Source organism: Nyctereutes procyonoides, unplaced genomic scaffold (genome assembly GCF_905146905.1).
Source record: "Nyctereutes procyonoides isolate TBG_1078 unplaced genomic scaffold, NYPRO_anot_genome, whole genome shotgun sequence".
In the NCBI taxonomy this organism is placed as follows: domain Eukaryota; kingdom Metazoa; phylum Chordata; class Mammalia; order Carnivora; family Canidae; genus Nyctereutes; species Nyctereutes procyonoides.
In genome coordinates, this window is record NW_026575042.1 from 1,842,265 (window position 1) to 1,858,722 (window position 16,458).

At 47.8% G+C, this 16,458-nt stretch overlaps 1 protein-coding gene across 1 annotated transcript in view; it reads right to left on the reverse strand.

Moving 5' to 3' along the window:
• Nucleotides 1–6,836: 6,836 nt before the first annotated feature.
• NINL (ninein like) overlaps nucleotides 6,837–16,458 on the reverse strand; it is a 147,752-nt gene continuing 138,130 nt past the window's right edge. Inside the window, exons 22-24 of the mRNA XM_055321620.1 lie at nucleotides 15,977–16,090; nucleotides 10,884–10,997; nucleotides 6,837–7,759 (exon numbers count right to left, since the gene is read on the reverse strand). Of these exons, the coding sequence (XP_055177595.1) occupies nucleotides 7,568–7,759; nucleotides 10,884–10,997; nucleotides 15,977–16,090 (420 nt within the window). The 3' untranslated portion in view covers nucleotides 6,837–7,567. The remainder of the gene's footprint in view (nucleotides 7,760–10,883; nucleotides 10,998–15,976; nucleotides 16,091–16,458) is intronic.

Genomic DNA, 16,458 nt, shown 5'->3' on the forward strand with positions numbered 1-16,458 from the left:
CTTCCTTGTAGGGAGCATTCCCTCCGGGTGCCTGGCGGGCTCACTTCTTGTTCTCAAGGTTGTGAGTTGGAGCCCTACAGTGGGTATAGAGATTAAATTGAAATAAGACTTAAAAATAAAGAACATTCCCTCATACAAGTTTGTGAGGTTTACCACAGCAGAGTAATTGTATGTATTCCGGTGGCTCTGCCTTGTAAGAGTTCCGATGAGTGACAAGCTTTAAAATTCTACCTTAAAGATTAATACCAGTATGATTTCCAGGTACTTTTCAGAAAACATGAAATTTCTGCATAAATACTGGAATCATCAAAATTAGGTGGTCATTTCAAACAATACCAGTTTCAGATGGTCCCTTTTATTTAGAAAACCTATACCTCTTTGTTTTGATGAAAAGTCATAGCTTTTCTAAAGCTTATTAAAAAAAAAAACCTACCTACAATATGGTTTTTTTTAATTCAGTTAGCCAACATCAATATAGTTCTTGGGTTTTTTTTTTTTTTTTAGATTTTATTTATTCATGAGAGACACAGAGAGAGGCAGAGACACAGGCAGAGGGAGAAGCAGGCTCCCTGCAGGGAGCCCGATGTGGGACTCGATCCCGGGACTCCAGGATCATGCCCTGAGCCAAAGGCAGACACTCAACCATTGAGCCACCCAGGTGTCCTGGAATTTTAAATAATCTCTTGCTGCATAGGGAAAAGGTAGGTCTCTGCATCTTGTGTTGTTTCTGGTGGTGTGTGTTGTACAAACCCGGAAGCTGGGTTCCTGGGATACCCTGGGATACCTGTAATGTTTCCACATCACATGGGCAGATGGAGATGATGGTCTATCCAAGTTTTCAGTGTATATGTTTTTTTAGAGTGGTAGGCAGCAAAGTTTATTGAGCGATAGTAAAGTCCTAGTACAAAGCTCGTGAAAAAGGAGGGGACCCGAGAGGGTTGCCCCAGTATATGTAACATTTAATGATCTATTATCTGGCTATTTGGGAAGGCAGAAAAGGACACTGGATTTTCCCATTTCCAACAAAATTGATCTGGCTCTTGCCTCCAAGTTTGTGGGGTGGGAACCAGCATCATCATGTGGGAGAAGGGAATAGAAATGGGGGCTAAAACAGGAACTTTGTACAGTTTTCACCCCAGATTCACACTGTAAAATCACATGAAGCTGGTTGGCAAGGTGGGGGGCACCTTCTGTTGTCTGGTGACCTCTGGGCAGTTGGGGCTGGAGAGGCAGAGTGCTCCTGCCTGGTGGGCAGTGGCCTTTCCCCAGCCCCCTCCACGGCCCACAGCCGGTACAGTAATCTGAAAGAGGCATTCTGTGTAAAAGTCCAGATAAGCCCAGGACCTGGCATGTATTAAATGTGCAGTTTCATTATTACATAGGGGAAATATCTGGTCAAAATTATATAAAGAAATCAAGTTATAGAAAGGCTTTACCTGGGATATGGAGTTGTATGTTTTCATACCTACTGAGGTCTGTAGGCTTCCCTTTACAGATTATTTTCATTATTGAAAAGAATTTCTTGATACTTTTTGTGGCCAGATCAGATTTTCATCTAAATCTCTGCAGATAAACAATAAGGAAAACTTCCCAAGTGAATGGGATGGATGATGTTGATATTTTAACTGTGGGTCTGTAGCCACTGCCCTCATTCTACTCCCCGACATGTGGAAACATGCAGCCAGGTGAGCCCTGCAGTCCACAAGAGTCCACTGTGAGGATAAGCGGCTGTGAGGGACATTGCTGTGTTGCCAGCCCAGCAGCATTCCCGAACTTACATTTAATTTCCTAAATAGAATAGTAAGTATATTCCTTATTTGAAATCAATGTATAGGAGTTGGAAATATGAAATTTTGGATGTTTTATTGATTTATATCAACTGCCTCTCTATTTAGAATTGTGGTTAGAATTTTAAACATGATTATTCTTTTTTTTTTTAAGATTTTATTTATTTATTCATGAGAGACACAGAGAAAGAGGCAGAGACCTAGGCAGAGGGAGAAGCAGGCTCCATGCAGGGAGCCCAACGTGGGACTTGATCCCGGGACTCTAGGATTACGCCATGAGCCGAAGGCACATGCTAAACCACTGAGCCCCCCAGGGATCCCCTAAACATGATTATTCTTACATATATGTTTATTATATATGATATATATGCTTATATATATTACATATATGTGCAGTTAGAAAACGTAGGAAGTGAGAAAGTAAGTGCCCCCTTCCCTGGCAAACCTACCACCCAGTGTGTTCACTGTTAACTGATCACACACAAAGTCCGATTCCATTTCCTTCTAAGCAGTTTCCTAGTTATGTTCTAGATTTTGTTCCTAATGTGAATGCAATCTTTTTTTCCTATTATATTTCTTAACCAACTTTGGCTGATAACATGTAAAGAGCAGCAAATCATGATGACCTGGCCACATTCTAATATTTATATAACCTCATTTTTCATTTTGATTTTGTTGACCATGTGAACACACACAGGAAAGGTGGGTGTCAAGAGGCCCTCAAAAAAACAAGAACCACCTGCTGACACTGTAATTAATGTTTGAGTTCCAGCATTCAGAGCTGCAAGAAAATAAATTTCTGTTCAAGCCACCCAGTCTGTGATTTTGTTACGGCAGCCCTAAGCAAACTAATACAGGATGTTAAATAATTTTCCTTAAAAATTAATTTCCGGGGCAGCCTGGGTGGCTCAGCGGCTTAGCATCGCCTTGGGCCCAGGGCGTGATCCTGGAGACCCGGGATCAAGTCCCACGTCCAGCTCCCTGCATGGGGCCTGCTCCTCCCTCTGCCTGTGTCTCTGCCTCTCTCTCTCTCTCTCTCTCTCTCTCTCTCTCTCTCTCTCTCTCTCTGTGTGTCTCTCATGAATAAATGAATAAAATAAATAAACCTTGAAAAAAATTAATTTCCATTGATGGACACTGAATTGTACCCAGCCTTTTGCTACTCTGACAAAGCTAATGTAAGTAACCTGGTACATATATCATTTTAAACATGCGGCTTAATCTGTAGGATAATTATAATTTTTATTGCCCTTGCCAAAATATATAGGAATTCTAGTAATTTGTACTATCACCAGAAATGAGTGATGGTAACTGTGCCCTTCCCTATTCCATCCTTGCTAGTAGTGCATTTTTTCCCATTTTGGGCTGTTACAAAAAAATATGCCAGGCACATCTGTGTACAAGTCTTGAATGGACATATATTTTCTCTTCAGCAAATGATTAGGAGTAGAAGATATATAAATATATTTAACTTTTTTTTTAAAGATTTTTATTTCTCTGAGAGAGGGAGAGAGAGAGCAGGGGCAGGGCAGAGGGAGGAGGAGAAGCCGACTCCCTGCTGAGCAGGGAGCCAGATGAGTGGCTCAGTCCCAAGACCCTGAGCTCATGACCTGAGCCAAAGGCAGGCGCTTAACCAGCTGAACCACCCAGGCGCCCAAATATATTTTTAACTTTTTAAGAAACTGCTAAATTCTTCCAAGGTGGTTGTCCATTTTGTATTCACACCAGCAATGTATGCATTATTTTTCCACACCCTAGCCAAGCACTTGGTATTGGTTAGTCTTTTTAATTTTAGCCATTCTAATAGTGTGTAGTGTCTAATGCCATCTCGTTGAGGTTTTAACTTGCATTTCTCTAATGACTAATGTTGACCATCTTTACATGTGATTATTTGGAATCTATCTTCCTCGGTGAATTTTCTAAAAATTTGTCCTTTAAAAACAAAAATCTGTGTTTTCTTAAAATTTTGAGCGTTCTTTATATATTCTGAATACAAGTCCTTTATAACTAATGTATGCTTTGCAAATATCTCGTTTCTGGCATCTTCATTTTCTTAACAGTATGTTTTGAAGAGCAGACATTTTAGTTTTTTGTGTTTTTTTTTTTAATTTACTTATGATAGTCATATATATATATAGAGAGAGGCAGAGACACAGGCAGAGGGAGAAGCAGGCTCCATGCACCAGGAGCCCGATGTGGGATTTGATCCCGGGACTCCAGGATCGCGCCCTGGGTCAAAGGCAGGCGCCAAACCGCTGCGCCACCCAGGGATCCCAGACATTTTAGTTTTGATAAAAATCTGATTTATCCATTTTTTCTCTTATGCTTTTGGTGTCATATCTAAAAAATCTTGTCCCAGCCCAAGGTCACAAAGATTTTCTCCTTCATCTAGAAGTGTTATAGTTTTAGGTTTACCCTTAGGTCTAGGATCCATTTTGAATTCATTTTTGTATATGGTACAAGGTATTGACCAAGGCTACCCAAGGCTACCAAAGTGGAAGCATGTGGCCATCCTCCTCTTCTAGCATCATTTATTGGAAAGGCTACCCTGCGGCGCCTGGGTGGCTCAATGGTTGAGCGTCTGCCTTCGGCCCAGGGCATGATCCCAGTTGGGGGATTGAGTCCCACATCAGGCTCCCTGTGAGGAGCCTGTTTCTACCTCTGCCTAGGTCTCTGACTCTCTCATGAATAAATAAATAAAATCTTTAAAAAAAAAAAAAGTTTTCTACATCTATGGTCATGTTTTCTGTGAATAGTTTTACTCCTTCCTTTCTACCCTGGAGGACTTGTCTTTGTTGCCTGACTGCACTGGTTAGAACCTCCAGGAGAGTACTAGATAAAGGTGGTCTACATCTTGTGTCTGATCTTAAGAGGAAAGCATTCCATCTTTTTACTGTTAAATATAACGTTAGCTGAGTTTTTTGTAGGTGTCCATTATCAGGTTAAGGAAACTTTTTCCTAGTTCCCTGAGCATTTTTATCAGAAACAGATAATTGGGTTTTGTCATATCCCCCCAATGCATGTACTGAGATATTTGTCTTTTGTTAGTGTGGTGAATTTCAGTGGCTGATTGATTTTCCAGTATTAAACCAACCGTGCATTCCTAGCATAACCCCAATTGGTCATGATGCACTAATACTTTTTTGTAGGATCTGATTTGCTAAAATATTGAGAATTTTTGCATCTGTGTTCATGAGGGATATTGGTATGTGGTTTTCTTGTCATGTCTAAAGACCATGCAAAGACCCTATTATAGAATGAGTTGGTAAATACTCAATTTTTTGGAAGTTTGTATAGCCTTGGCATTAGCTCCTTCTTAAATGTTCAGTAGAATTCACTTTTAAAACATCTAGTCTAGGAGTTTCTTTTTTGGAAGATTCAATTTCTTTTATAGATCTAGAGTGATTTATTCCTCCAGGATGAGCTTTGGTCATTTTTGTCTTCTGCATTTTGTCCAAGTTGTTGAAGCTATTTACATAATGTTATTCATAATATTGCCTTATGCTTCTTGTAGATTCTGCAGTGATGTCACCTGATTCCTGATACTGGTAAATTTTTTTCTCCTTTATCCTGATCATTCTGGCCAGAGGTTTATCAATGTTATAAAAAAAAAAAAAAAAAAAAAAAACCTTTGGCTTCAATGACCTTGGCTTTTTTCCTGTTTTCTATTGTAGAAGTCAACAAACTTTTTCTGTATCTTAGTCTTTGCAGGCCACATGGTCTCTGATGCCGATCGCAAAAGCAGGCATAGATGGTACATATGCAAATGGGTGTGGCTGTGCCAATCAAACTATTCACAAAAACAGGCCCCCGGGGTAGACTTAACTTGTAGCCTGCAATTTCCTGTTCTATTCCTCAACTTTTACTGTGGTCTTCATTTTTTTCCTTTCTTCTGCTTACTCTGGGTTTCACTCATGTTTTTTCTAGTTATTTAAGGTGGAAGCTGAGGTCATTGATTGAGACCTTTTTTCTAATACAGGAATTTAGTGCCAATGAATCTTTCCCTAAGTTAATGCTTTAGCTCCACCCCACAATTTGGTATTTTGTGTTTTCATTTTCACTCAGTTCAAAATATTTTCTGATTTCCCCTGATTTCTTATTCGGTTCATGGGTTATTTAACTGTATTATTGTTTCCAAATATTTGGGGATTTCCCGAATAATCATTCTGGTCTTGATTCCAAATTTAATTCCTTTGTGATCAGAGAATATACTTTGTATGATTTAAATCCTTTTAACTTTTTTGCAGGCCCAGAATATGATCTATCTTGGTAAATATCCTGGTGCACTTCTGCTATTGTTGGGTTCTATAAATGTCAGTTGTTTGATAGTGTTGTTCAGGACTACTAGATCCAGTCTCCTTGTTGCTCTAGTCTCAGCCAGAAGCCCACAGTGAATGAAGTGTGCCCTTGATAAACGTATACAGCCATGTAACCCAAACTTTATTGAGACTGTTTTAATAACTAGTAGAACTAGTTCCCACTCATTGGTCTTTTTTCAGTTTTCTCTATTATTCATTTATCTAGCTATACATATAAATTTTAGAACTGTCCAACTGGACAAGGGGTTGATTGGGGCAGGGGATACCCACTTTTATTTTATTGGGGCTATGTTACATCAACCAGTTAGTTTAGAAGAACCAACTTCCTATCCAAGAACTGATCTTCCCACCTATTCTGGTCTTTTTTTTAGTAGGTTCCAAGCCCAATGTGAGGCTTGAACTCATAACCCCTAGATTGAGAGTTGTATGCTTTACCAACTGAAACAGCCAGGTACCCCATTCCAGTCTTCTGTGCCTTTCCATGGTGCTTTAAAGTTCTTCTCATACGAGCACATATAATAAATGTACAGACAGAAGGGGAGTGGCTGCCTCCAGGAAGGGGGAGGAGGCTGAGAGCAACAAACGCAACAGGGTCTGCACCTCTAGCTATAATGTAGCAGAAAGATTTTAATACATTAATTTTTTTTATTTTAATACATCTAATTCATAGGCACAGGAGTGTTTTTATAAAACTATTTTTCTATTTGAAAGATTTAATAAAAAAAACTCAGAAGGTAAAACAATTTTAATAGAAAAGTTTTTGTTAATACAGTGACTCTTCATAGTACAGTAGTTTATTCTCATAAACCAAATGACCATAACTTATATATATATTTTGGATATAAAACTATAGTTTTTTTTCTTTACATATAGTACAATTTCCAGTGTGATGACATTTCATTGAGGAAAAGATTGCATTTGCAATATATATAATCGTCCCTGAGTCCACAGACCTACAGTAAGCACTCTCTAAACATCCTCCTGTGGTGGAGCAGGGTTGACAGTCACAGCGAGTAGTCCTTCTAGAAGGTCTGTACCAACCCAGATAGAGAATGCTAATGATCTAAAGCCACAGCAGTAATGGTGAAAGGGTGACACTGTCCAGAGCACTGATTTTCCATTTTACACTCTGCAGCTAAGGTCAGGAGTACAACATTAACGCTGATTTTACCATTTTCTTTTCACCCTTCCATAACGGGTTTCACCCACTGGTAGCAAAACTGGGAACTTTACCTACAGAAATTACCCAGGACCACTAATAAAAATGTAGACTTTTCCGGCACGACTATTTCCTGAGCATCTGGCACAACAGACATATTTCAATGTGTATGAGGTGAACAAAGACTCAGAAACGTCCTATGTCCAGTACACAGCCAATGAACATTAGAAAATTATGGCACCATGGTGGCTTAATTTTAAAAGATGTTCTTTCGAAATGAGCTCCCGGAAAGCAAGCAACCATCACACAGAGAGGGAAGCTGAAGCAAGCATACTGACAAGTCTGTTGAGAGCTCTAACTTTTTCTTCCAGGATGCGGTTTTTCTTCTCAGCACCTCGTAGCTTCTCTTCAGTGACCTGAAGTGCCTTTGTCAGGTGCGCATTTTCCACATAGAGCTCCTTGAGCAGCAAATCCGATTTTGTGTTCTTTTCAAACTAGAAAGGAAAGAACCAGACTTTCCCGTGAATCTACTACAGAAACACTGCATGGGAGCCTGCCTCCCTCCCCCGCTTCCACCTGTGCTCAGACCAGCATCAGGTTGTTACACATCCGAGACAAACACTGGGTGTAATGACAATTTGTTACCCTGGCATGAAAGAGGAAATGGAGAATCTGACGAACTATGTGGTAGAGAACATTGAACTCAACTGTGTAAGAGTTGATTTTACCATGAAATGAAGATATAAATAAACCAAAATCACCAACCTTAAAAAGGACTATCCAGCATAATGTCAAAACGTAAGACATGTCATTCTGATTCATCTCAGTGTGCTCAGCAGACCCACCGAGTGACCCGGGATGCATAGCGGCACCGCATCCACCCTCAAAGCCCTGAGTGTGGAGACCAGTCCCCACAGACATGACAGCCACAGTGATGCGGATACAAGGCTGCTCTAGTTATGAGCCTTTGCTCAAGATACAAGGGCCTTGGGAAGTCAATACTGCATGTATTCATTCAACAAGTAATGCCAGCGCCTCGAGGTGGCCCTGCCTGCAGGAGACGGAAGCAGACAGACCAGAAACAAATATGGGTGTCGAGGCGAGACAAGTGCTAGGAGGACTGTGTAACCGGGTCTGAGTCTGCCTGTTCGATGTGCAGCAAAGATTATCACTGAGGGAGTGCGTGGCAAGAAAGGAGAGCAAGCTAAACGGGGAGGGAGGGGGAGATGGGAGATGGGAGGGTAAGACCCAGACCTGCCTCCCCCAAGGAGAGGGGTCAGGTTGTTTACATAAGAACAAAAGAGGTCTGGGTGAAAAGTTACAGCTACACGCTTAGCAGTCCTATTAACTCTGGTTACTGGTTTCACTGGGAGGGGATAGAGAGCAGAGGAGGGAGTCCCTACTCTTGTTGGGGTGAACAGGGAAGGCTTCTCTCTTGACATGTGAACAGAGATCTGAGTAAAGCGGGAGGAGTGCTGAGGCTGGCCAGGCAAAGAGAGGCTGGCCAGGCTGGGGGGCGGGAATGTCCAGAGGCCTGTGGCTGGGGGCATGGTGCCGGAGGCCACTGACAGGAAGTCAGAGCCGCCACGCTGGCTGGGCACCAAGGGGAGGGGACGAGAGCCTGGAGGCCCCTCTGCCTTGTCCCTGCGAGCTGTGGGAGGGCTGGAGGGTAGAGGAGCCAGCCCCTCAGTCACGCTGGGAAAGCACTGCTGTCACGCCTGCACCGGGAACAGAGCACAGAAGAGGAAGGTGGGACTGTGGTGCGGGGTTCACGTCCCTTCCTAAGGCTGAACTGACGGGCCCTCTGGGGACACGGTGGGGGACACATCTACCACAGCCTCCATGGCTTGGACCTGAGCCAATGGCATGGGTGGGCGTATGGGAAGGCGGTGAGGGTGTGCAGACAAGCCGTTGCGGGTACTTCTGTAAAGGGGGCAGAGGCAGGGCCAGGCCCCTTAAGCTTGAGGTTCAGGGGGCAGTGAGGGCCCCTGAGGGGAGGGCCTGGGCCCAGGGGCATACACACAGGCCAGGTGGCTGGCTCCCTCCACTATGACGCCGGCTAGCTCTGGGAGCACTGGGCCTGGACGGCACAGGGCCAGGTGTGCCGGAGCCAAAGGACCCAAGCAGGATGGAGGCTGTGCAGGCAAGAGGAAGCACAGCGAGGGGCCGGCCAGACAATGACTGTAGGGTCAGGGTCAGCTAAAATGTACAAATCTGGGGGCACTGAGAGTCTGGGACACCGGGCCAGGGCCACCAGAGAAGTCAGTGGACGGTGGGGAGGGAGCTGCAAAGCCAGGAAGATGGTCAATGAGTGGGAGGGGACTCCCACTGAGAACAAGAGGGTCACAGGTGTTTCATGCTATTTGAGCTCAGCTCAGGAGCCCTCTAACACACTTGATTACTGTAATAAACATATTTCTACAGATTTGCACACTTGATTCCTTCCAGGTCTGAGGAGAATGCTGCTGGAGCAGCTGGTGTTCAGCAGCTGGTGTTCATCTGAGCCTCTTGTGTGCTCCTGCTTGTCTGCAGCTTTCCTCCCCTCCCGGCGCCATTGCGCTGGCTGCTCAGCTGCTGGTTTTTTGCAGCCCAAGGAGATTGTAATCTTTCTGGAGCACAACAGCTAGGGCCTCCTTGTTTGGTCTCTGCTCCCTATAGCAGCCCACATGTGCCTTTGTCCCCTAGAGTGGTTCATTTAAGAACACAGATCATACATATCATGCTCTTGCTTAAAGGATTGCTTCTAACTGCAACTAAAATAAAAGCAAACTCCTGACCTGGAAGGAGCCTGTCTGCCAGCCAGCTCACAGGAGCTGCAACTCCGCAGCCCCTGCCTGAGTGCTGCACTTGGGGCCCCACCCGAGGACATGTGCCTGTACCACTCCTCTGCCGGGATGCCCTCCTCTGAGCTTCCGGCATGTTCCCCAATACACATGGAGACACAGTGCCTTTTTATGGCCGTCCCATCGACTGGAGGCGCTGAGGCGTTCAGCCCCACACGGGATGGGACAGACACACCCAAGCAGCACTCATCCCTCCCAAAAAGTGAACCTGGCCTCAGCCAGACCCTCCATGGCTGTTCCTGGTGTCTGCTCCCACCTCATCTGAAGGGGGCGGTCCCTGGCCACCCCCACCACTTCCCATCCACCACCATCTATCTTCTCTCCTTCAGGGTGAGCATTTCTCACCACCTGAGGTCCTTCATCTTGCTACGGTCTGTCTCCATCTCCAGAATGTCAATCTTCCTAGGACAATAAATGCTGTGATGCATAACAGGCACTCAGCCAGTATCTGCCCAGTGACTGAATGAATGACAGAAGTCTGTGTGAACGCCTCTTAAATGCACCCTAAAGAATCCCCAAAACAAAATAAACACAATGTACAAATATAGCATAGGGTGTGTATTTAACAAAATCAATTTTTCTGTTACTTTCAACTGTTAATTTTCTAAAAAAAGAAATCTGTATTTTCAGATTCTCAGAGTTTAGATGGAGCTGCAGGTTGTAGTCAGTGTTCCCTGTGTTCTGTGAGGACAATCTCACCCCAGAAGAGCTCCTTGAACAACCACAAAAGGAAAAAGTTCAGTGCACGTGGCAGTGACAGATGTCTACCACTGACCTGCTCTTTCAGCTGGGCCACTTTTTCTTGTAGGAGCATTTCCACATTCTTCAGAACTATTCCCACCTCTTCTAGGTGCTCTTTGGTGTCTTTAAGCTCCTTTTCACGTTCCTCCTGCCAAAAGAGGTTACAGATCAACAGTTTACATTCCAGAAAGAATCATCTCAGGCTTGCTTACTTCAGAATGGAAATTACCTAAAACGTACAAATCTGGGAGGGACTGGGGATAACCCTTCATTTGGAAAGAGAAACAAAGAATGTCCTGCCACAAGCCACAGGGCTGACCGTACTCTGTAGTTCAAGGGGAATCAGCGGACTGCTTTCCTGGCAATTTCTTTCTAATTTGAATTTATTTATTTGAGAGAGAAACAGCAAGAGAGCACGGGGAGGGAGTGACAGGGACAGGGAGCTTGATTCCAGGACCCCGCAATCGTGACCTGAGCCGCAGGCCAATGCTCAACCCACTGGGTCACCCAGGCACCCCTGCTTTTCTGGGAATTTAATCAATGGCTCCAAAGTGTGTTTCCCCAAATGTGTTCCTGCGTACTTCTAAAGGATTTCTGGTTAAATTTCCCCGTTTGGTCAATATTCTATCATGGCTGGTCTTATCTCCTAACATTTTTGCACAATGCTGGAGGATTATTATTCTTCCAGAGAATGTGTGCTTCACAACCATCGAATCTTGCCTGCCTTTCAAGGCTGGCTCCATTTCTTCCCCATGGAGGCCCCCCAGCCCCAACCTCAGGCTCTGGCCTCTGTACCCTCCTGCCTGCTGCTTCCTCAGGAACTGCACTGTGACATTTCAGGGGGCACTTTCTCAGTCTGACACCCCGACGTACAGTGCACGCGTGCCAGGCTATTCAAGCACTTCAGATGTGCTAACTCGCTGATGCCTCACACGAATGCTCCGAGGTGGGGACCACTGGCACCCGCCATTTACAGATGAGGAAACTGAAGCAGAGAGCGGCTGAGGAGCTGGTCAGGCTTGCTCAGCTGGGAGGTGGTGAGGCCTGGATCCCAACTGTGGTCCCTAACCTGAGCCGCACAGTCCTGCTCCCCTTTAAGGCAATGACTGTTTCTAGGTCTCTAGATGCCTAGACTCTTGTGTGTGATGTGTGTGACTCTTCAGTGGCCTCTTGTCCCACCACCTCCTCCTGCCTCCCCCTCATCCTCACTATCCTTAAACATGCCAAGTACAAGCCCATCTCAGGGCCTTTGCACATGCTGCTCCTTCCACCTCTCAAGCACTCTCCCCAGGTAAGTGGATGGCTCACTCCCTCAACTCCTCAGGTCTTGGCTCAAGGAACACATTGGTGAGGCCTTCTCTGGCCCCCCATTAAAAACTGCAAGGCGTCCTCACCACCATCTGACAGGCTATCCTCATGACTCGTTTTCATTTGTCTTCCTACCACCACTGGAATGTAGGCTCAGGAGGGCACCGGCTTCTGCCAAATGTGTTCATTTCTGTATCTCCATACCCCAGACCTGTGTGCACCCAATAAACAACTTCTGCAGTCCTCGTGTGTGCCTGTGGGTAGGTTTTTTTCCATTCTGCAAAATGGTTTAAGATTCTCTTTAAATTAGATGCATCATTTGTAAACTGGAAGTGTTCACGTAAAAACTTAGTTTCTGGCTTTCCTTTGAAATTGGGAGAATTGGCAGATGGGGCCTGCACTCCCCCAGGGCGACATAGGACCTCACCCACAGCTTTAATCTAGGCCTCTACATCATCACATTTCTGGCACTGTCAACAGAGGGAGCGTGTGGTCCCTAACCATTAGCCACGTGGCCTCCACAGGCACGGGCAGCCCCTGCTGGAGACGCCCTTCGGGTCAACTGGCTCATCGTTGTCCAAGTGGGTGGGTGACACCCTCCCCAACGGGCTTGCCACCCCTCCCTCATCCGTCCCACACTGTTCAGACTGGAATCGGGAACCCCTGGTAGCTGTACGACCCGACCTCTGGGAGCTGGGAGGCAGCTCCTGGCTGAGTGGCCAGATGCCCTACCTCATCACCCCATGCCGGGGAGAAGGGCCTCAGGGCCTGGTCCCCACTCATCCGCCTCCCCCTCTCCTCCTGCAGGACACACTCCTTATGGAGCTGCGGAGCTACCTGCCACTCCTCTTGCAGCAGCCGCTGCGAGCCAGCCACACGGTCCCAAGGCCCCAGCTGCTGCACCAGCTCCTGCAACTGCGCAGCCTCCCCGGGGTGCGGACACCACGCCACCTTGGCCCCAGGTGGGCAGCATGCAGCTGCGCCGGGGAGAAGCCCAAGATCATGCCGCCGTGGCGACACAGCAGGCAGGTGACACCCCACGCTCACCGCAGCTAACAGCCGGAGCGCACGCACAGGTCCCTGCCCCTGCGGCCCAATGTGGGAAGAAGCCATTCATCCCAACCCCGCCGGCCCAGCGCCTCTGCACAGGCGCCCCGAGAGGTGATGCTGTGCCTCCACGGCCCAGGAGGATGGTGCTCTGGTGGCTGGGTCCATTTAACCACCGCCCACTCACAGTCATGCGTGGTGACTGTCCCTGGGGCAGAGAACTCACACTCCTGAGACGGGGCCAGGGCCACAGGGGGGCAACCAGGACGCGGTGGAGGCCGGAGGGACCCCAGCACCCTGCCCACCAGCCACGGGGCAGAAGGCTTCCCTGCAGTGGTGCCGTGCGGGACCATTTTTACTGAACCGTACGTAATTCAGCCAGTCCTTCTACGGAACACCACTTAAATCTCTTTGGTTCTGGAGGCTTCCCCTAGAACACACAGGACTTCCTTGGCACCCTCCCTGGCCATGTCAACCCTCACACACCCCTGTGGCCCCACAGATGGCAGTCTTGACTCTGTCAAGAGTCACACCCAAGGCAAGGGTCAGAGGGATGGGGAGGGTACCAGCTCTGGCCACTCAGGGGCAAGAGCAAGCTCACAGGCCTCAGCTCACTGTGTCCCCGTGTCCCCAAGGGGCCGTCTCAGGGACCATGTCATCACCGTACTGTGTGGCTATTCCGAGGACAGGGTCATCCCAGAGTGGCACACGGCACACAGTCTTCAGAACCACTCCCGGGCTCTTCTGGGAAAGTGCCATGTGATGACCTATAAGGTCAGACGACCAGGACACACTCTCAGAGACACCTAGTCTTCATCCACAGACACTGAAGACTTTTCAGAGGCACGGACGTGAAACAGGTGTCTTGATATTAGTAAAGCTGAGACCCTCACCTCCCCCATGGACAGGTGAGGGCTGTGCTCCCCACCCCCCCAGTGGACAGGTGAGGGCTGTGTGCCCCCCCTGCCATGGACAGGTGAGCTCTGTGCCCTCCCCATGTGGACGGGTGAGGACTGTGTCCTCTCCCCATAGAGAGGCTCTTTGCTCTCCCCCTGAATCCAAGCTGGACCGAAAGAACACGGGGCGGGGGTGGTGGTGGTGGTGATGCTCTGTAATGCTGTGAGCCTGGCAGCTGTTCCTCTAAGGACATCTGGTGGCCTCTCCTGTCAGAGCTTCAGTGCTGTGCTCCGAGTGCCCCCTGCCACCGTGAGGCCAGGTGTGGGTGCTCCTGCTGACAGCACCACTGGGCCCCCATGCACCGGCCAACATGAAGGACAGGCTCTGCGACCTGACCCAGCTGTGCCTTCAGGTGACACCCGCCCCACCCCCCCTAGACTGCAATAGCAACCCGAGCCACCAGGTGAAAACAGCCAGTGAGCCCACAGCCCTGAAGGAGAAGGGTAAGCGGTGCTACGAGCTGCCCAGTTTGGGGGTGGCGTGATGATACGCTGCAGCTCAGAACCAACATGGGGACCCCCAGGGGTGTGTGAAATGCACAGCACCCTGCTCCCCACACCCTCCCCTGAGCCAGTATCTTCTCCAACTCACTCCCCTGCTGATAGCTGTCTAACCTGCTCTGTCTCTGGACCCTTCTCCTCAAAACAGCCCTGGCTGCCCCACGTTGTTCTGCAACCCCTTACCACGGCCTGTCCAGAGGCTCCTTAAGTTCCCTGTAGGCTCCTTTTACTTCCCCAGGTGAACTTTCATCAGTGCGGTGGGGGGAGGTCCTCTTCTAAGTCACAAAGGACTCCTGACTTGGGGTCTCCCACCGTTGACAGTGGCTGCCTCCTAGCCTCAGAGAGCTCAAACTGGTCCAGGCAATTTCTCAAGGTTCCTTCCAGACTTAAAGACAGAGGAGGGGCACTCCAGATGCTCAAGCATCCCTGGGAGAATACTTATTTGCAGCGGGAAGGCTGAGCCCATCCGAGCCCCCAGAAGCACCTCATAAGGCTCGGGGCCCGGGGGGCCAGTTGGGGAGCCTGCGAAGAGGCTCAGATGGGGGAGGTACACAGGTGCCACGCTCAAGGAAGGATGGTCCTGGGCCTCAGCCTAGGGGCCCCTCCCACACCAGGCTTGGAGACTTCTCCCACGCCCCCCCTTCCCTTTCTGTAGCCGCCAGCCCCCTGAGCCCCCCATCTGAGTCCACACTGGGCCCTGAGGGCACCTCCCGCTGTCAAGCACCTGCCATTCTCACCTCCTGCTTCCCCAGGAAGGACCAGCACCCTGTCCCGTGTCCCTGCACCTCATGCTCTCAGGGCATCCCAAGGTCCTTGAATGGCCCACGCCATTCATGTCAGACTACAAGCCCTCCACCTCCTCCTCCGTGAGCCCTGAGAACCTGGCCCACTGCGTGCATACATGCTGGGAAAGGGGAGCCAGCAGAAGGCAAGAGCTCCACAGCCACACGTGGGTGCAAGTTCAGGGCTTCTGTGCACACAGTGGCCCATGTGAGAGTAACAGGCATCACGCCTGCTCACCATGGGCCACTGCACCCTGGGTCCTTGGATTTGCCATGGCCCTCTCCTCAGAGGCCACCTGCTGCTCTCCGTTGCTCTTCTGTTCTACAGGTGGCACACCCAAGAGCACTGCTCTGCCTCTGGATAGCCTGACCAACCCGGTACGACGCTCGACTTCCGTGCCCAGCTGTGCAACCTCAGGCCAGCCCAATAACCTCTCTGGGCCAGACCAGTCCTGGCAACGTGCTGTCAGTGCTCCACGGCGTTGAATTTCTTCCTGGCTGAGACCAAGCCACCGGCCATCATGCACACCCACCTGGTCTTGACTTTCTTCAAGGGTCTCTCTCAGCTGTGACTGTGACAGTCTCAGGCTCTGACATTCCTGATTCATGTGTTCAAGTTCCAGCTCAAGTTTTTGGATTTGCTCACTCTGTTTTTAAAAAATCAATTTCACAAATATAAGAAATCTCCTCAGCATGTTTAATCTCATACATGTTTCACGTAGAAACTTCAGAAATGTGCAGAAAGGCAAAAATTACAACATGTAAATTACCCATCATGCCAGCAGCCTGAGGACCACACCTGACATTGTGCTGTGACCTCAGCCCCTTCTCCACACATGCATTTCTAACAGTAAGACTGCCTTAATGTCATATAGTGTTTTCCTCATTATATCTCAAACATTTCCCCATGACATTATCTGAAAATATGATTTTTAGTGACTGCACCATAACTTATTGACTCATTCAGTATTCTTGATGATTCAAGCTGATTCCAATTGTTTTGCTATTCTGAATA